The sequence below is a fragment of the Lagopus leucura genome, unplaced genomic scaffold, assembly GCF_019238085.1.
Source record: "Lagopus leucura isolate 7727_CA_CO unplaced genomic scaffold, USGS_WTPT01 Super-Scaffold_650, whole genome shotgun sequence".
NCBI classification, from domain to species: domain Eukaryota; kingdom Metazoa; phylum Chordata; class Aves; order Galliformes; family Phasianidae; genus Lagopus; species Lagopus leucura.
Genome location: NW_024962253.1, coordinates 1,702,193 through 1,722,056, shown reverse-complemented (window position 1 = coordinate 1,722,056; position 19,864 = coordinate 1,702,193). Strand labels below are relative to the sequence as shown.

The window sequence follows — 19,864 nt, the reverse complement described above, 5'->3', positions numbered from 1 at the left end:
TTGTTGTGACCAAAATGCAGGACTTGAGTATATGTTTGGAGAAAAAGCAATGTGTTCTGTGCTGTCCTAGTACTGGATGTAATTGATGACCTGTTTTATTGCAGATACCCCAGTGCCCCTGGGCTCCATGGTGATTAATAGTATCTCAAAGCTTTGTCGGCTTGGAGGTTCCTCCATGTACACCGTGCCTAATGCACCATCTCTTGCTGACCTGGAAGATGACACAGATGAGGAGGGTAAGGTGCTGTTAACAGCTTAGAACAAGTGGTCTGCTTCCTTCCTTTTGAGTTAATGCTACAATATAGCACCTGGATGGGAACAGATGTTTTTTTGTCTCTGCTGGACCATGATACGTATTCTTTTAGTCCCCTAGAACTTCCAGATGTAGACCTACATGCTGTGTATCCATTAATCTGTTGGGAATTGTTAACTCTTAATCACTAGTATTATTTTCATTTGTTTTTAACAATCTGTCTATTCTCCTGTTCTGCCTTTTCCCCTTTTTACATTTTTAGCTATTTAGACTCAAAGACCTTCATTGATGTACTTACAAGGTGCATTGAGTAGAAATTAGAAACCCATAAGAGTTCTCATCCTGATTTTCATGGAGTGCTCTTTTGAAGAGTACAACTTTCCTGTCCCTCTTCTTCCTCAGAAGCATTAAAATTCAAAACTATATACCACAAGAGTTTGCAGCTGCACAGTTCTAAAATGGGCCTGTAGAAAGGCTCTGAGTTGGTTTTGGGCCAAGTTGAGTGAGAGTCAGAACATTTGACTGCTGAGAAAGAGGCTGATGTCACACTGAAGGTGTGAAGAAGTATTTTCTTCGAGTTCATCAAGGTCTTCTATCAAGAGAAAAAGAATAGACAGAATAGACAGAAAAAGAATAGACTTCTTCAGAAAATAAGAAGATAGGGCCAGAAAAAAGGAAGGTGGGTTGAATGAAATAATGGACTTCAGTTGCAGGAAAGAAGATTCAAGATCAGTGTGAGCAAAACTTGTAAGTTATAACCGTGCATTTAGCTGCATGGAAATTATGGCATTGTGAGCACTGGAGATTGTTAAGAAATGATAAGATACCTGTTGTCTGACATCCATAAAGCTGATGCTACCTTATGCCAGGAAAGGACTATAAGGCAGCTTGATGTCTTCTTCAGCCAACTGATTTTGATTCTGTTTTCCTACTGAAACCTTGATTATATTCAGACCTCTGCCTGAATATAGTCCTTTCCAAGAATTATAAATATAATGGTCTGGTTTAGTTCTTTCTCAGCTAATTTATTAACAACTGCTAAATGAATAGACTGCAGCTGACACATAGTTTTCCAAACATGTTTCAAGGTTTTTTTTTTCTGCTTTCAGGTAATGAAGACAAACCAGAGAAACCACACTTTGATTCTCGTAGTTTTATTTTTGAATTAGACCCATGCAATGGGAATGGGAAAGTTTGTCTTGTTTATAAGCACACTAAACCAGGTAAGACTGACAAGAGAAAAGTTATCCATCTTTTTTTGCAGATTGTATCTGGGAGGCATATACATAGAATTGTAGAATTTTGACCTTTGCAATTTATAGATGGACATTTACTGAGACATCCAGCCTCTGCTGAACTCGGTGGCTAAGTCTTACAGTGGCTTTGTTGGAGATAACACTTTCCCTCCTTTTAAAATTCGAGTCTAAGTTATAATAATTCTCATGCATAGTGTAATTGTATACTGAAACAGGAAAGCACTCACATATAACCGACAGACAATTATGTTGAAGTAATGCAGTGAGCTGGACTTTCAGCTGCTAACATATGTCTGGTGACTTGCATGTCTTACAACAATTCGCTTATATTTTAATAAGAAACATAAAGTGCTTAGTAGCAAAAGATGGAAGACAAAAAAGTCCTCGTCTCAGTCAGCCCAATTTAGACTGTTTCAGTCTCCTTGCATGTGCATGCAGACCTCCCAGATAGGTCAAAATTTGCTGGGGAGAGGTTGAAAGGCAGAACAAAAGACATGAGATGAGCTGTGCTTACTAAAGCATACCAGAAAAGTTGCTTTCAATCAGGGATCAGTGGAACATGCAGGTCTCTTGTAAAGTAGCTGTCATCTGTCAAAGTGCACAGGTCAGTAGGTGTTTGTGTACGTGCATGTACACCGTGGGATTATGCAATTGTGGTACACCTGTTCCTGAGAAAAGCCTTTGTTTGTTATCTTGTGTTTTTAATTGGATATGACTTTAACTTCCAGGGCAGAAACTTACTGCTTGTCATCTTGCTTTCAGTGGTAGTGATTTCAGTCCATGCAATGGATAACCTGAACAAGGGAAAGGAGTGTTGTTTACTGCTGCTGATGTCAGTGTAGGAGACTGTGTTTAATTGACAGCATTCAGTCTCCATTTTCCAAGTAGAATCACTTATTTTTATGCTGGTAATCTGATGGTGGTTTCTTCAAAGGTTGTTGCCACCAGAGAAATGTTTAATCACTGTTTTGAGATTTTGCAAAATGTTTTTTTGTTGGCAGAATACACTGTCCCATGAGTTATGGACTTTACACAGTAATCTATATGACCAACAGCTGAGTTAGTTGTTTATATTTTGTGAGGCAGATAAATGTTGGCCATGATAATGCCTTAAAATTACATTACAAAGTTGCTGTTGTCTGAAGATGTTCAATATAGAGTGTCAGTCCCAGGCTAGATAGAAATAGGATTGCATAGGTTTTACAGTGGGGAAAGTGATTGTAATGGCTATTGTGTGATCCTGGGAGAGAAATCAGGATTTCTTCAGACATCAAGCTCTTATCCATTAAACCACTCTCCTGTGGATAATCATCTGTGTTAGTCAGGGATGCTAGGTTTTAGAAGGTGCAGCCTTTTCCATAACTATGTTTTGTCTCCCACTTGACAGTGGGTCAGGGATTGATCTCGTATCGCTATAGAGCAACAATATGTAGTTTCTGCTTGTGTGGTTCCAGTTGTGTCCCCAGACACAGAGATATGGTTCCTAGACAGAGCTCTGTATTGGCATTTCCTCACCAAAACCTTCACAGCCTACTATCGCCTGCTCATCACTCACCTGGGTCTCCCACAGTGGCAGTATGCCTTCACCAGCTACGGAGTCAGCCCTCAAGCCAAGGTAAGACAGTAGAATCCAGCTTGTCAGCATTTTGTGTTAATTATAGATGGGAAAAATATCTTCCAACCTTTGACAGTCTGTAGGCTTAACTAGACCTTCCTACTGAGCCATGGTAGGGGCCATGAGCCCTTCCCTCCTACCACGTTAACAGTCATTTACATCAGTAAATTCACTAACATGGCGTTAATATACTTTTCTCACCTTAACTGATCTCTACCTTTCACCTCTTTTAACAGGTGTGGTAGCTAATTAAGTGCTTGCTTTCTGGACTTGGAGGCCAGCGTCCATTTCCATGACTGCTAGAGGAGATGTAGTCATTTGTCTAAGTGATATTTGTCTAGATCAGCTTTCTAGGCATAGCACCAAACAAGATCCCACTGCTAACTAGGTGGAGAGGGAAGTCCAGGCATACATTAGGCAGAAGCCCAGAGGAGAACTATCAATTTCAGCCTAGCAAAGAATACCAGTTCTTCTCCTGTCCTCATCAGTTGCAAAGGAATATCTTGATAAAAATGGTGCCTAGAAGAGTAATTTAAATGCCAGCAAACACAGAAGCACTCATAGGAGAACTCCAAGTACAGACAGTCCAGACCCTCTATACCATTAAAGTAGCCATCCTGTTCTGCCAGTAGCCCGCTTAGAGGTTCCTGTTTATTCCTCTGTGCTTGACTGGGCCTTCAGCCTTAACTTAGCTTCCACCTTGTGTGAGCTGACGCAGTGCATGCTGGCAAAGCCTGTTGAATGTCCTGCACTTAACCTACACATGACATGTTGCCTGCCTCAGCCCTGTGTGTGCACCGAAATTATTCGCTATAATCACTGTCGAATTCCCTTCTATCAGATTGTCCCCTTGCATTTCTGGTGTCTACCCTGTCATACTGTGCACTACCTTGTGGCCAGGGCTGTGTGCATAGTATATTAGCATTTGTCTGTGCTCTGCCTTTTTTGTAGTTTTCTTGCTAGAATATTTCATTATATTCGGTGTATTCTCAAAACTTAGCGAAATTATTCATATACTCTCTAATCATTTGCAGCCTTTGTTAGTTTAAATCCTCCTAATATGTTAACCATTATCGTTTGCAAAGGTCTTTAGGGATGGTATATTAAAGCCCTTTGCCATAAAGCAATATATGAACAGATTTCTATTTATATTTGGTATTGATTTTTTGTTTATCTTCTTAAATAATTCAGTAAGGATGGTCTCAGATTTGTAATACTTTAACCCCTGCAGTTTTATTTCATGACTTCATCAATGGACAACTGAGAGGAAAAGCACTGAGATGTAGGATCTTCAGGGCATAATTGTGGGGCATATGGGAACAAAAAAAAAAATCTTGTGGTCACCTCTAAACATTAAATCAGGCTGAAGAGAAACAAACAAAATCATTTGTGTCAAGAGTTTAAAAAAAAAAACATAATATTGTATGTGCGAAGAGAGTGAGGCAGGCTATCTTTTGAGAAGTGCAGCTAAAATTTATATTTCATAAGCACTTTTTCATTCCAGGTTTTTAATCTTTTCTGCTTCTCTGAGCCTAGATAAAAATGGCCTAGTTTCATCTCCTCCCTTTGCTTTTCCTCATATTATTTAAGTGTTATGATGATTAAGAGTTGCTCCTGATAGGAATTACACTGCAGGAAAAATAGTGTTAGGTTTGTTTCTGGTTCTCCTCTTCCTTGTCTGGAATGTGAGGCAGCTCCAGGGCTGTATCCCTATCAGAAGGGACTTTGCACAGTCCTGTAAATTGCAAATTGGTATGCAGATTATGATTAAAATCAGGGCACTAGGATGAGAAGAAACAGGCAGAAAATGTATAATTATAGTTTGATATTTAACTTACTCCTTCTCCATCATCCTGTCTTCCAGCAATGGTTTAACATGTATAAACCCATAACAATAAACACAACTCTTCTCTCTGAAGAAGCTGATTCCTTTGTAAACAAGCTGGACCCCAATAAGGTATTTAAAAGCAAGAACAAAACACCAGTGATGAAAAAGAAACAACCCTCCCAGCCAGCAGGTGTCCAAAAGAGCAACACTATCATGTCCTCCACCAAGACTTCCTCACTAGCTGGGAATTCTTCAAGGAAGCGAGACCCACAGATCTGACCCTGAAAAAAGTAAGAAGTTTTGATGTTTTCTGATGCAAATCTCAGTGGTTCAAACGAGCTCCACTTGTGTGAATAGGATGCAAGATTTGCATGAAATATAACCATAGAATCACAGAATCATAGAGTACCCCAAGTTGGAAGGATCATCAACTCCAGCACCTGGTTCCACACAGGACCACCCAAAACTCAGCCGTATCGATGATGACACTTCCTGAGCTCCGTCAAGCTTAGTGCCATGACCACTACCCTGGGGAGCCTGTTCCATGCTCACCACCTTCTGGTGAAGAACCTTTTCTTAACACCCATCTGCCCCTCCTCTCACACAGCTCCATGCCATTCCCTCAGGCCCTGTTGCTGTCACACAGAGCAGAGCTCGGTGCTGCTGTCCACTCCCTGTGAGGAGCTGCAAGCCATCAGGGATCCCCTGAGCTCCTCTGCTCTGGACTGAACCAACCAAGGGACCTCAGCCACTCCTCACACACCTTGCCCTCTGGACCCTTCATGGAAGGGGTGTATTTCCAGGCAACTTGGATAACAAACCTTGAGGCATTGATTAATTCCGTCCTGCTTGCAGTATGTACTTTTCAGAGGGCATGAAGAAGCCCTTGATGTCACTGCTCTGTAGAGAACCTGTTATTCCTGTGTAACTACAGCAGTGAAATGAAAGTAAACTTAAAGTCACTGTTACTTTAATAGATCATTCATGCTGAATTACAGAGTATATTTCTATCATTTCCTTTCAAAGTAAAGTGTCCTGACCTTGCATGCTATGGGAGCAGGCTGGAACCCACAGAACAAAGAAATATCTTCCACTTCAGACAGATTCGAACTCTACATTTCCTGTGCTCCTTCCCACTTCTGCTCTGATTCACACTGAGGAGGAGCCCAGGGCTTCCATGTCTCTGTGTTGGCCTAGAGACACTTGCTGTACAGTCCAGACCACTTCTTAGACTTTGTACCATTTCTTTTCAGATAGTGATGTCTGTATGATGTTCTTTCCAATTAGCCTGCCAGCAATCAGAACCTGCAAGGTCCTTCACTGTCTCCACTTTCTCCTTTTGTGGGAAATGCTGAGCTAGGGCAGCAGAGTCCTGTCAGCCAGGAGGACCCCTTGGTTTTCTGTACTGGATGTTTTCAGGGTAGAACTGCACTTTAGCACACTGATTTCTGATGTTCAGTTGCATCCATTTCCATTACTTTTATGTGCCAGTTTGTCCATATGCTGAAGCCACCTGGTAGCATGTTTTATGTCTAAGCAGGGAAATAAAAGTCACCATCTCCAAATAAGAGTTGATTATTTAAATAACAGCATTTTTATTTATGAAATGCTCACATAATTACATAAGACAAACCTACCTCACAGGGATGTTGTGAGTCTTTTGCAAGTGTTTGTATGGTCTTCAGGAAGATGAAGCCACCCTGTTAAACGCTTAATAGAATTTTAATAAAGATTTAAATATTTTCCTCCAGAGTCATTGGGTATTTGAAATACCTTTGGGAGCGCATGCAGAAGGATGTACAATAACAGTAGGGTGCAGGCTGGATTTTTTGTTGTTGTTGTTTTAGTGCACCAGAGAGACTTTCACTGAGAAGGGATAAGTTACACATCTTTTAAGCTGATCCCACCCTGAGCTGCATAGATGAAAAGGCTCAGCTGTGTGACAGCTTTTCTACTTCCATCCTATGTTCACTGGTCAGGATTTCTGCAGTCAGCATCTCTGTCTCTGATACACTTTGCTGGCTTCTAGCACTTACTGCAGCCCACCTTTAATGGAGATTGCTGACAGAAAGCACAGGAGTTGCCTGACATCTATCCTCTACCACCCCCTACATAAGAAAATCCTCTTGTACTCTTTTGCCCTCTTAATCTGAGGTGCATCTTGTGCCCGGAGTAGCTGCTCTACTAATAAATGGTGAACTCTAAGGAAGAACTCTGAGGAAACAGATATGGTACCTACCATCTAATCACATGCCACAGTAATACAGCAGTAATCCTTTTGGTATTGTGATGTGAATGGCTGTTAAAGCCAGTAAATGCCAGTTTCTGAAATTCTGTGTGACAGTGATGATGAACAGTGCAGAGTATTGTGTCTCTGTACGTCCAGCCCTTGTACCACAGTCATATTCCTGCATAAAGCATCTCCCAGAAAAGTTTGCCTTATCACCCAGCGCAGAGATAGGCTGATACTGCTGATGGTGTCATACTTTTGGTCCAGTGGTGCTACAGATCTGCAAGTCTACTGCTTGCCCATTTCCTCATTCAGACATATGTTGCAGAATTGATGCAGGAGTACAGTGGTGTATTCCCATGTTTCTCTAACAATCAAAGTGGAGAATCAAGTTTTTTTGACATTTGGATATGCTACCACAGAAGTTGTCTGAATCCTCTCATAAGGTTGTAGTTAAAGTCTAACCCATCAGTTGCAATGCATGCGGCTCCATCACACCTGCTTAGTGCAAAACATCTAGCCTATACCAGTGAGGTTATGTTCAGTGAGGAAAACTCTCCAAACTAGTTCTTAATGGGACTGTCCTTGCTCTTCTCTACAGACATTCCAGCCCAGGTTGAAGGGGCCTTTGGCAGCCTGATTTGTTGGTTGGCAAGCCTGCCCATTGCTCTCTGCAGGCGGCTGGAAGATGAAGGTCCCCTCCAACCTGATTCTCTGTGCTCTGACAAACTGGATAGCAGTTAAGGTGGCAGGTTAGCGAATGGAAAAAAATCTGAGCCTCTGATTCATCAGTGTAATAGCTACAATTTTTTAGCAGAGTATTCCAGATCAAAACTTCTTTGTTTCTGCAACAGTGTAGGTATTCCCTGATTTTCATTTGACTGATTTTTATTCCAGCCATGTTGAATCTTACATGTGATTGCAACTAACTTACAGGCGACTGGACTTTTGCATTTCCAGAATGTGATTTTTGGGAGCAGATTTTTACTCAGAAAGATTGAATAATTTCTTCAGTTCATAAACAGGTCTTGACCTTCTCAGGTCTGCCCAGTGTCGTAGAGACCCTGTTTGTCTGGTTAAGCAGAACAGATTTATATTAAGCTACTCTCTCATTTATTCACTTGCAAGGTGAGAAAAGCATGCACTTCAGCAATGCCATTGCACGTTCCCTTACCCACTTGATTAGTCTTCAGCTGTCAATGCACATGTCCACCCAGGATTTGCTGTCAGGATGGCCATCACAATGTGGCACTTTCAATGATTGTCTGTCCTTTTTCATTTCCATGCTCCAGGACAGGTTGATTGTGAATATCAATTAAGAGTTTGTAGATTAAACCGCCAGCAAGACTTCCCAGTGTCGGAGCTACGAGTGGCACCCACCACCAATAATTTCCAGCCCTAAAATGAAACACAGAAGAGGCATCCAGTGAGCCACACAGAAACTGCTGCCCCGCTGCTTTGAGGTGAGCTGAGTGCTAGGGCTGAGCTTTGTGAGCAGAGGTGTCTGGTGCCATTTCACACTCTCAACTGTCCAGATGGCTTAGATAAACTCTGGATCCATCAGTCTAGTAGCTAGAAGGAAGGTAACTTTTGCTTTTGGCCTGGGAAACTGGCTCAGCATGGTCTTCGTGAAAATGAGCAGCTGAGACAGGACAGAGACTGTACTAATGCCTTCACCATGGAAAAAGCTGTGGTGCGAAGCCATCTTAGTAGATTCTGGAAAGTAGAGTAGATACAGACATCTAAATTTAGGAAAGCAATTCAGCACTCCAGCTTCAAGTACTTGCTTTCTGGTGAGCCAAATCACAGTCTCTCCAGTCACTGCAATGACAGCTCAATCTCTAGCTAAGAGGTGAATTGTTCCTGGTTTCTAAACTGGGACATCCAAATGTCAAGGTGAATCCTATACTGGAGAACTGCATATCCCAGATTTTGTGAACAGGGTGCATGGGGCTTCTCTGTGCACAATATTTGCTTTCTGTAAAGGAGTACACAGGCTCCATGAGCATGTTATCTTGGGCATTTCTCATTCCCAGAGAGCTGTACAGTGTGAACCCAGGTCACTCACGTGAAGACATCCATTCCCCAGCCAGCAATTGCTGTGAAGATTCTCGGCGGCAGGTCTCGGGAGGGGTTTATGGCGTAGCCTGTGTTCATTCCCATCCCCATACCGATGCCCAGAACCAGGATACCCGTGAGCAGAGCCTGTGTGCCTTTCAGGGCTCCATTATTTTTCTCATCATGGATGACCAAAATGCCCAAGAACAACATCACCGTCGCCATAAACTGCAGGAGTAGTAAAGGGAAAACAGGTGAGGGGAGAGAGCAGCAAAGGCAGGAGGATCCCACTCAGCAAAGAGAGACTTCCCAGGCTGTCTGAGCAGGTGGGATGATAAGTCATAAGGGACCCTAATGTTATTCCTTCCTTATAAGTGACTCTGAAAAAGAGACAAGTCATTTCCCAATGAAAATGTGTCCACATCAACAACAAAAATATTCTAGAAGTGACACAAGCTTCTCAGAACTGTCAGCACCCTCCATCTTTCAAGTTAGGTGCATAGGTTATTTAAAGTACTTTTTGTTCAACAGACACAGAGCCATAACAAACAAATCACGAGACAAATCTCATCATTCCTGGCAAGACTGATGGATTATATAGCTTGCTGCATCCACCCTGTTAAGAGTGAAGGTAGATAATGGATTCTTATCTGGGAAATAGAATATCCTGTCTGTAACAACACATTGTAGGCAATCATAGATCTGCAGTGCCTAGGACATCAGTGACAGTTGTTTGTATAGAGATGATGACTCCTGTCTCTATCTGCTTCAGAAAATGTCCCTGGAGGACCTTGGACTTGGAGCTTGCAGAGATACTACTAGAGCAGGAACCCTGTAGTTCTTGGTAGCATGTTTTCATTTTCACTTGGTTTCTTGTGTAGCAAGATAACCGCGCGATCACAGGAGACAGAGCAGTCAGATGGTTATATGCAGGATCTCCAGCTCTCACCATCCTCCTGACTGTCCAGGCACAGCGTCCTCAGCTCAGAAACAAAAGAAGAAGCCTGCTGATCCCTTGACCCTGACAGTTTACCCCCCTGACCTCATCATTCTGTGCTCTTTCTCAGCTCTCAAGAAGCTTTGGACGCTACCAGTCAGCATCTGCCTGGATGGTGGGCTGCTTGTAGCTTAGGTGGTGACAGTGTGCACATGTAGAACTGAGTTCCTTGCCCAGACCTGCTCTAGGACCTACTACCACCCAACTTTTCCCAACACACCACAGCCGTCCCCACTGACCTCTGAGAAAAAGCTCCCGGATAAGGACATATAGGGAGAAGGGTAAGTGGAGAAGATCGATGCTGTGCCAGTTGGTCCTGTCACTGTAAAATTCCCCTTGGTATAGTCATACAGCGCTTCTAGGAGAGATGAGAATTACAGGAGTAAGGACAGTGGCCAGTACAGAGTTCATCACACATGGCATATTCACAAGTTCACCCACTGCAGTCAGCAAAGACACAAAGAGAGGCAATGAGAGATAGATAGGATGGAATCAACACATCCCTTGAAGGACACAATCTCTGCGATACTGTCATCACAGACTTTAGCTTGCAGCTGCTTCTTTATGCAGTCCAACTCCCTGTCCCTGCTCAGAGACATGGGACTGGATGCTCTGGGTGCACTGAGTGGCCTCCATTCCCCCACTTCTCAGAAAGTGAGGCATGCTGGAGCCTACCAGTGTTGGGTCCTCTGCTCATAAACATGAATTGCTGTCCTATTTTACACAGACCAGAGCTCTAGCTGTAGCTGATTCTTGGTAACACAACTAACAGAAGCCTTTGCAGGCCTTTTGCTGACAAAACGTGTGTTTTTACTCTTTTTCTTAATATATATTTTTTTTACAAAATTACCAGGCTTTGGCAGTGGGAATGCCCTATGCAAAAGGAGAGGTGTTCTCCAGGAATATCCTTCCAGAGATATCTGGGCCCTGCCCTAGCTTTGAGCCATGAACGTCTGGCCCATGATCTAAGAAGTCATGACATCACACTGGGTGCTATGACAAAAAACATTTTTGATGAACTGTGAGTTGAGATTGAAAAAGTACCCACAGTAATTCCTGTGATACAGACATAACCATACCGTAGTAGAGTCCAAAGACAGTGGCTGCTCCCAGAAAGGAGCCCAGGAACTGGCCAAGCAGATAAGCTGGAAGCTTTCTCCAGGGAAGGTTTCCAAAAATGCAATGTGTGAGTGTGATGGCAGCATTCAGATGAGCTCCTGCAAAACCGCAAAGGAGAGATACATTGGCCCTGTTGCTCCTAATTTGGAGCATGCCCCATACCTGACATCCCAGAGCTTGCTCCAAAACAGCAAGCACCAAGACTACCAGGGCAGGGTCTCCCTTCTATATAAATGCAAAACTGACTCCTTTCCTGTGGCAGCTGAGAGATGCAGGGAGGGAGTCCTTAGAGTCCTTTCTTTTGGAGTTAGACATCCACAGATTGCATCCAGAGAGTCAGTCATCTCACCTGTCAAAGGCAGCTTTCTTGGTCCTCTCCTACAGGAACGTCCTTGGTTCAACTTAAAGAGATCCCAAACCTTAGACTCATCACCCCCAGGCTATAGGTAGGTGAGCTGTACTGTATCTCAAACCATGAAAAAAAAGCCTTCTGAAAACATCTGAAAATGTCTGATCCTGACAGAGCAGATCTCTCCAGCTGATGTGGAGCTGTGGGCCGATAACACATTTGGCAGCAAGGTAATGAGGCAGTGGGGAAACAAACCGCAGAATTGATCACATTTGCAAAGCAAATTCTGCATGAGGTTGTCAGCAGGGACTTACATCTCAAAGTCATTGCAGCAAGGAGTGAATAGAATGATCAGTTTTGTGGACCATGGTTACAGCCATGGGTCTGAAGCAGACACTGTCCTTCCGTTGTAGGGGACCGGACTGCATTTCCTTACGACTTCCAACATTTAGCTTTCTCCTCCCACGGATTTGGAAAGGGATAAGATCCAGTCTAACACCACATCATCAAAATGCAGGACGGAGTGAGGTAAAGTGCATTAGCACCTGCTGCCATCCCACAGCTGCAAGAGAAGTGGGGGAAGATCTCTTTTCCTTCAAACTTCTCTGGTCCTCTGTGTGGATGACCAGCCACTTCAGGGGTCACAAGAAGCATCTTGTGATATAAATGAAGCCAAATCGCAATGTCAAGGAGCCCTTACTGGCCCCGGAGCTACCCTTCTGCTGGCTGATCTGAGACCTCTCCTCCTTTGCTTAGCTCACTTCTCCCAGTGTGTCTCCACAGCTTCTTAGGGAGACTTAAAGTTGACTCTCTGCACAGAAAAAACATTTTCAAAGCTGTCCCTAGTCTTAGACACCTCTGTGATCCAGAGTTCAAGAACAAAGACTTACTTGCCTTGATTTTCTGCCCACTAGAGCCCTTAATCACTTAACTTGGTGCAAATGAATGCAGAAATTGCACAAGTCAAAGGTAATGCTCTGTCATGTGAGAGATATCACCCTATGGCCCCGAAACATCACTTCCTGAAACACCACCCCCTGAGTTTGCAGGGGGGTGCCTAGTGTGGGTGATAAGGAGAAAATTTCCATACTATTCCTTGTTGCAACATCAACAGTAAGCTTTCACTTACAATAAATGATTTACTTCCTCATGGGTCATGTTGGCAGCATGCTTCCAGATCTCCTTATCTCTCGGGCCACGTTCTGATGGCATAACCCAAGTGCCTAACATGGGCATTTCTGAAACGTTACTGCTGACTGCAAGGGACTGCATCTCTGCCATTCTCTTGCCCCACTTGCCTCTGCCCATCCCCACCGGTGAGCAGGAAGTCCCAAGAATACCCAACACATGTCCTGCCCTGCTTTGGCAGAGCCCTGAGGGAACAATGGGCCTTAATTCCTCTCGTGAACAATGTGGGAACAACTTGCTCTGCAGTGCCCCTCCTCTTCAACCCCAGAACACTCTGGGTGCTTGGCTGCCCTACCCTGTTTAATCTTCATACCGGGCAGCCCTGTAATCCTGGCTCTGACAGCCAAGTTTTGCAGAAGAGCTGCAGGAGCCTCACCTGGACCATCATCCCATCTCTCTAAGCCCGTGAAGCGCTTTTGGAGTCAGCAGACTGTCAGTACACAAGGACTGCCCTTCCCCTGCTGCTCTTGACCTGGCTGTGCATTGTGACCTCCTCGGTGCCGCCTCTCCACCGAGGTCTTGGCTGTGATCACTGGATCACAAGGCTGACCCCATGACAGCTACGGTTCATCACACCTGTTTTGCTCTTCTCTGGGGCTGAAGGATTGAATTTTTTGCAGGAGAGGCCAGAGCTCCACCATGCTGTGCCATCAACCACTGCTCTGCAAGCACTCCTGCTGCCCCTGGCACCGGGGCCTTTAGAGACATAGAGATTATGCTCAAGTGTCTTACCAGAGATGCCTCCAGCTGCATGGATCCCCATGGTGACCCCAATGCCAAATCCCAAATTGATGCTCAGGTACTGCCCGAATTCTCCTTTTCCTAATACCACTTGTGCCACACAGGATAAGCCCAAGACCTAATGCATAGAAAATAAAGGGAAAGGGGTGTTAAAGTAATGTTATTGCCATAGTGGATTGAGTGTCCTTGTAGCTTTTTCTGCAATACCGATTATCCTTCAAAAATGGGAAGAGCTTAAGGTGCCCATGGTCAGATCAAGTGAAAATGACCCCTTCTCTCCAAAAACTGAGCAGGAGATTGGGTACCCCTTACTGCTGCATATTCCACCATACCAAAGCAGATGCTCTGGTCTTCATTTGGTATTAGGACCCAGATATAGTGTCTATGGTGCACACATGGTGGCAAACTGTGCTTGCAGCACAAGGGATATGAGCCTGGGGACCTTCACCACAGCCACCCCAGAACATGCCCCATGCCATATGGACGGAGGGTGGGCAAGTTCTTGTCATCTTTCCTTTCCTGGTGTGCAGTTTATTGACCAAAAAGAGTAGTTCAGGAAACACACAGCTGTTTGCCAAACTCAACTCTAATTTTGGTAACCTGTTTCAGCCAAAAACTAGGACATTAATTCCAGTTGAAGTTTTTGACACAAATACTGCTCAGTTTGAAAACAACTAGTTCCAATATTTTTGTAGTGACTAAAAGGAAACTGGAAAAGAAATGAAAAAGAAATGCAAACACTCTCCAGCAGGAAAGGACATATTAAGAAATTGCTCTGGCCTTAGGATAAATTCTGTTTCACTCATTCATTGAGGTTGGAAAAATCAATTCTTGCACAGTTCTAATATTCAAATCTGGAGAAGGACAAAGCTTCTCTTGAGGGCTCTGCATCTGCAACCTCTCAGAACTTTGAAAGCATGCCCTGTACCATCTAACTTCTGCTCTGTCCTGTCCTGCTTTGATCTGAATCTTTACTGACTGCTGTGCATGGATTCAAATTTTATCTCATGTGTCTGCTCTCCCTTTCAGACATCTCCCAAATCTGCTGCCTCCCAGAAACTCTGCTCTTATCTTTCTTGTATACACAGACCACGCTGTGTTCTGCATGAAGCTGTAGCCTCAGTGTGGGACCTTCTCTCAGCCTGCCTCAGCAAAACCCCAAAATGTAGTATCCTTGATGTCCCTCAGCAACTGCAAAATCATTGCAAAAACTCTGCCAACCCATTTCTGAGTTTTTCCAAAGCCAGATCTGGAAGCCAAATGCACAAAGCTCTGTTTTGGCAGGATGGTATGCAGTCAAGGAGGGCAAGGCGGGAGCCCTGGCTTTTAGAGCTCAACAACACTACCCTGGGAAAAAAATAAACAAATAAAAGCACAGGACAGAGAACCTATTTTTCAGCACAGACCCAAACCTCTGGTCACCTGTTCTCATAGACACAGAGTAGGAGTTTTTCCTGCCTCTCCATTCTTCATGCCATTTACTCCCTGCATTGTTCCCTCCTTTAGGAAAGTCAATTGTTCACTAAAAGAGTCCTGGTCTGTATACCATCCTCCCAACAAAACCCAGCCAGGAGTCCAAGGGATGCAACCAGCACATTTCCAGCTGCAACGAGGGCCCTGGAGTTGCTGAAGGGTCAGATGCTGGATGCTGCATTCAGATGCTGGATGCTGCTTGTCACCAGTCCTTGATGGGGACAGTGTGCAGTATCCCTCCTCCTGCTCTGTTCCCTTATGGGGCTCAGTGAGGAAAGAGCTAGCACTGGTTGAAAGCTCCAAAATCTCCCTTGGACTGTCCTAGTGCAAGTGATACTTTCCTCCCTACACTGAATGCCCTGGCAGGGTCCCTCAGACTTGTTCTTTATGACCAGGGGTGTCCAGCCATCAAAAAAAAGAAAGGGAGTGGAAAGGCAAATGGTTTGTTCAGCTCAGCTGGCCAGTCACGGGAGTCTGTAGTCTAACTTCCAATGTGTAAAACTACTTGTGTGGCAGGAGTGAACTTCAAGGGGCAGGACATGCAGTAAGATGTGATGAGAAGAAAGCATCCTTTGCACACACAGTTGTTGCCAATGGAAACAAGAAATGACATCTGTAAGGACAGGTGTGTCTGAGGGCCCCCGTGCTCACACTAATCTTATCTGTCTCCTGTGCAAATGTCCTAAAGCATGAGATGTTTGGATTATCCCTCATCCTCCATCTGGCCCAAAGTGCTGCTTTCAAACTAGAAGTGCTACAGGTGAAGCACAGGTGGGTAAATCAGCACCAGGCCTTTGCAGAGAGGGGATCTTGTTCTGCTGTGTTGTTCCAGTGCACAAAGGTTCTAAACTTGGTGGGCACGTCACTGCTAACAGAGATCAATTCTGACTGCAAAGCCTCACCCCTGCCTTCCTCACCCTCTTCCCCTCTGCACCTCCAAGCAGCCCAAAAGCTCAAAACCACTTCACTTTTTTGGTGTGCAACAAATGCCTCAAGCAAAAGGAGAGTTTCTGTATGATTTGAGATAAGCACCATCCATTTGCCAGCATGTAACAACTATAAGCAGAATCCTGGCTGCAGGCCACATGCTGCAGGCCACCCCATCCTTTCCAGCATGGTTTAAAGAAAAGCATCAGCATCATCTGCAGCACCAGCAGAGAGTAATAGCCTGTTGCTGAGCAGCCCTGAGGATGTGATAGGAAGTATCAGGTCTTACAGCTTTCTGCTGCAAATGCTGCCCTCACTCGTGCTGCACAAACACACATCTGGGCACACCTCCTCCTTACCATCAGCACGTACATCCCCAGTGCTTCTGCCAGCAGCTCCCTGACAGAGCTGCTATGGATTGTCAGCATCTTCTGAATCTTCTCCAGCATTTTTCTCTCTGGATCCAGCCTGCAGCTGTACAGAAGGTCCTGTTGAGACAGCACAGCTCATTGCACTGAGCTGTTACCCTTTGAAACTTGGCACCCTCCCTTCACCCCAGACACCTTCATTCATTTGGTTAAAGATGAACAAGCCAATAAAGTAGCTGCAAGCTTTGAAGCTTCCACACACAAACACCATCCTTTTAAAACTAGATGGTGAGCATGCATTGTTTCTGCCAGCAGAGTGCTGCAATCTCTTGAGTCTCTGCCCATCTTCCAAGCAGTGGAGCTGTAGATTGGTGTGCTCCTAAGGCCAATCTCTTTCTCCATAGCCTTACAATCATGGAGTCAAAGAATCACCACAGTTGGGAAAGACCTGCAGGGTCATACAGTCCAACCGTCTGCCTGCCACGAATATTTCCACACTGCACCATGTCCCATAGTACAACATCTAAAAGTTTCTTGAACACCTCCAGGGACAGTGCTGAACAGGAACTGCGGTGATGCTTTGCACTATAACCCCCTAGCCAATGGTTTGGTGCCATTTTCCTTAACAGGATGGATTAGGTCCATTTGCGGGTGCTTGGCAGGGTGGCTTGATGCATGCCCAGTCTGCGGTGAGGATGCCTGGTGCTGACGTGCAGCTCTGCCTGTGTTTGGGCAAAGCACAACACCTTGGGTGTTGCGCCAGGTTGAACATTTGCTCTCCCTGTGCATACCCTGTGCTGTGCCTAACTTCTGGTTGGTTTTCTCCACTTTTCTCTTAACCTGCAGCTTCTCAGTGTCTTTCTGTAAGGTATGCTCCGGAAGAGCCAGAGGCGGCTGCCCTGATGGGGACACAGGGCTCAGCCCTCACTGTCCTCTCTGCAGTAACACACTGCAAAGGTTCATGATCTATTCTCTCCCTTGTAGGACTGAGCATCTGTAAGAAAGAACCTGGGAAGCTGCTTCTCCTCTCACCTCTGCAGGTCATTGGCTTGCAGCGGGGAAGGGTCCTATGTACTGGAGTAATGCCTGCAGATTTCACAGCATTTCTCAGATGGAAGAGGGTCAAGTCAGTTCATACCCACAGCCAGACCTGCAACTTCACTTCTGATTCCTGGATTGTTCTTCACGCAGACTCCTTCCACTTATGTAGCAAAGACAGCTGCTACATTTCTGAAAAGTTTTTCTCTTTTATTCAAGCCTTAACTATAGGCATCTATATATTCTAATTCATGCTGAAAAATGAGGAAATGTTTTCTGGGAATGCTGGTCTCCCATGGACTTGGACTGGTTATCAGAGAAAAAAAGCAAAGTTTGGTGTAGTGATAGTATTTACAGCACTATCACTGAAACTGCCAGCAAACCCACTAGAATTCCAGCATGCTTCTGGACTGGCATCACCAATCACAGTGGCACTGGATGTGCCTCTCACACTGCCTGCCCTCTTACACAGTTCGTTCCACAAGATGGCATTGAGGCATTAATTTTTCATCTAAAAGTGTTCAAACGAGTTCCTCTGTCAGATGCTGAATATGCGAGAATGTTTTAGTTTTGTTTTGTTCTGTTTGAATACATTTGCATACATCAAATGAAGGTAGTCTGCTAATGAAATGAAAATAATGGAAGCTTTCTGCGAGTCCTATAGGGCAGAGTATCATCGCACAAAACCAAAATGTGTGAAACTGGACCTGTCAGCCTCCACTTTACCATGAGCAGAGAAGAACAGCTCCAAAAGGCAGTCCATCCCCACCTAGAATAAGCATTTCAGGCCAAATCTGTGAGTCAGACCAGCAGCTGGCATCCCTTGTAGTCCGTAGCAGGGACCCTGCAGAAGTGCACAGCACCAGGAGAGATGGGCTGCCCCAGCTATGTGCACCCAGCTGAGGTGACTTGGTGAGTCAGCCAAAGGCTGGGAGCAGAGCTGCAGTCACCCAGCGTGGCTTGTTCATGTTTGCCTGACTTTACTCACCTGTGGGGCTGGCAAGGGGCTCTAGGGTCATCAAAAAGCCCCCTACCAGTATGAACACCACCTCTTCCCTTTCATGACCTGACTTGTCTCGTTTTAGCTGTAAGGACTTTTTGTCCCTACTTCTGGTGGAAGCCTTTTACCAGACCTTGATACCATGAACATTACAGTTTCTTCAAACTTCCAGCCAAATTCTCAAAATCATGTTCCAACCATGTTCACGCACCAGCATCAGCCCAACACAGTCATGAGTTAACTCTTCTTACAAGGTACCATCCTATAAGGTTTTCCTGTACGTTTTATCAGAACAGAATGCTCCCTTTCAGCTCCCTTCTGCTCCTGATACTTACCTTGACTCACTCACCTGTTCAGACTTCACTCAGCATTGACTCTATGAAGATGTACAAAGTTTTCCATCATGCATTATGCCATCACTTGCTAACATAAATACATTTCCTTCCCTAGGGCAGGTACTCTTCCATCACTAGTAATATAGATCTCAGTTTGGAAAGGAAAGTCTCAGCAGAGCATTTTGGTACAGCCAAAGGCCCACTTTTAGTACTGGTGTTGACACAAATCATGCTGAAAAGCCAGGCTAAACACTCCCCTGGTTTGGATGAGTCCCCATGAACTCCAGAGCTGTCACACTTCCACAAGGAGAAACACCTCTCGCTTGGTTTGAAAGTGCACATTTCCTCAGTGCTCAGGAGCTCATTTATCTCTTAATTGTGCTAATCAGCAGCTGGAACGCTGCCAGTCAATTAGACCTGCTGGTGGAGTATTAACTTCTCCCCAGAGAATGAAAGGAGCCTGGCACATAGCACAACAGAGGAGCTCCCCACAGTGGATGAGAACATCTTACTACTCCACCAGACTAAGGGAAGGTGCCAGGATTAGCCCTGGCACCAAGACTTCTCCAGGCACCTTTAGGAATCAAGGCAGGATCCCAATGGGAAGGGGCTGCTGGGCCATTTTTCCATGACTGCATCCAGGCTGTGTGCACACTGCATCAAAGGAAGGCCAAAAGTTGAACCAGGTTCCGTGACCTCAGGAAAGCTGAATTAGGCATGGCCAGGTCTCAGAGAGACTTGTACAACACTGGTACTACCTGAGCTGTGACAGCTACCTCTTGACATACCCTGAAGCACCGTCATTTTATGGTCTCCCATCTAATGTTTAGGGCTCATCTCCTCCTCTGCAGATAGCAGACACTGAGACAGCTGGTATTGATCTCTCAGCAGATGGCTTTACTCTCCAAATATTAGCAGTGTTCCTACCTCCAGGACATCAGTCTCCATGGCCTTCCATGTAGCATCCACCTCCCACGCCATTACCCCTTGCCCCACAGCTGGCTGAAGGTTCATCACCCGCACATGCCATCAGCACACCCATGCCTTCTGCACCTGGTGCACCAAGGAATGCCATAATCTCCAGAAAGG

The 19,864-nt window shown here is 44.9% G+C and overlaps 2 protein-coding genes across 6 annotated transcripts in view; one reads left to right on the top strand and one right to left on the bottom strand.

The window, feature by feature from the left end:
* Positions 1 to 18,042, top strand: part of TPGS2 (tubulin polyglutamylase complex subunit 2) — a 25,554-nt gene extending 7,512 nt beyond the window's left edge. Inside the window, exons 1-6 of one of the 5 annotated variants that reach the window (XR_006177293.1) lie at positions 44 to 236; positions 1,363 to 1,476; positions 2,964 to 3,124; positions 4,989 to 5,242; positions 8,475 to 8,645; positions 17,387 to 18,042. Coding sequence is in view for 3 of the 5 variants with exons in the window: in XM_042862382.1 (XP_042718316.1) it covers positions 86 to 236; positions 1,363 to 1,476; positions 2,964 to 3,124; positions 4,989 to 5,231 (669 nt within the window). In the remaining 2 variants the exon portion in view is untranslated. Of the gene's footprint in view, positions 1 to 41; positions 237 to 1,303; positions 1,477 to 2,963; positions 3,125 to 4,988; positions 5,628 to 8,474; positions 8,646 to 10,307; positions 11,035 to 17,386 lie in introns of those variants that run through there. The other 4 variants (XR_006177294.1, XM_042862382.1, XM_042862383.1 and 1 more) reach the window with 4 other exon arrangements.
* Positions 7,967 to 19,756, bottom strand: LOC122174969 (aquaporin-7-like). The gene is made up of 8 exons (XM_042862304.1): positions 19,703 to 19,756; positions 18,429 to 18,561; positions 16,394 to 16,539; positions 13,626 to 13,752; positions 11,317 to 11,454; positions 10,477 to 10,595; positions 9,251 to 9,468; positions 7,967 to 8,580 (listed from the first exon to the last, which is right to left on the bottom strand). Exons 1-8 carry the CDS (start codon positions 19,754 to 19,756, stop codon positions 8,421 to 8,423), a joined length of 1,095 nt encoding a protein of 364 aa, XP_042718238.1. The 3' UTR covers positions 7,967 to 8,420.
* Positions 19,757 to 19,864: the final 108 nt, after the last annotated feature.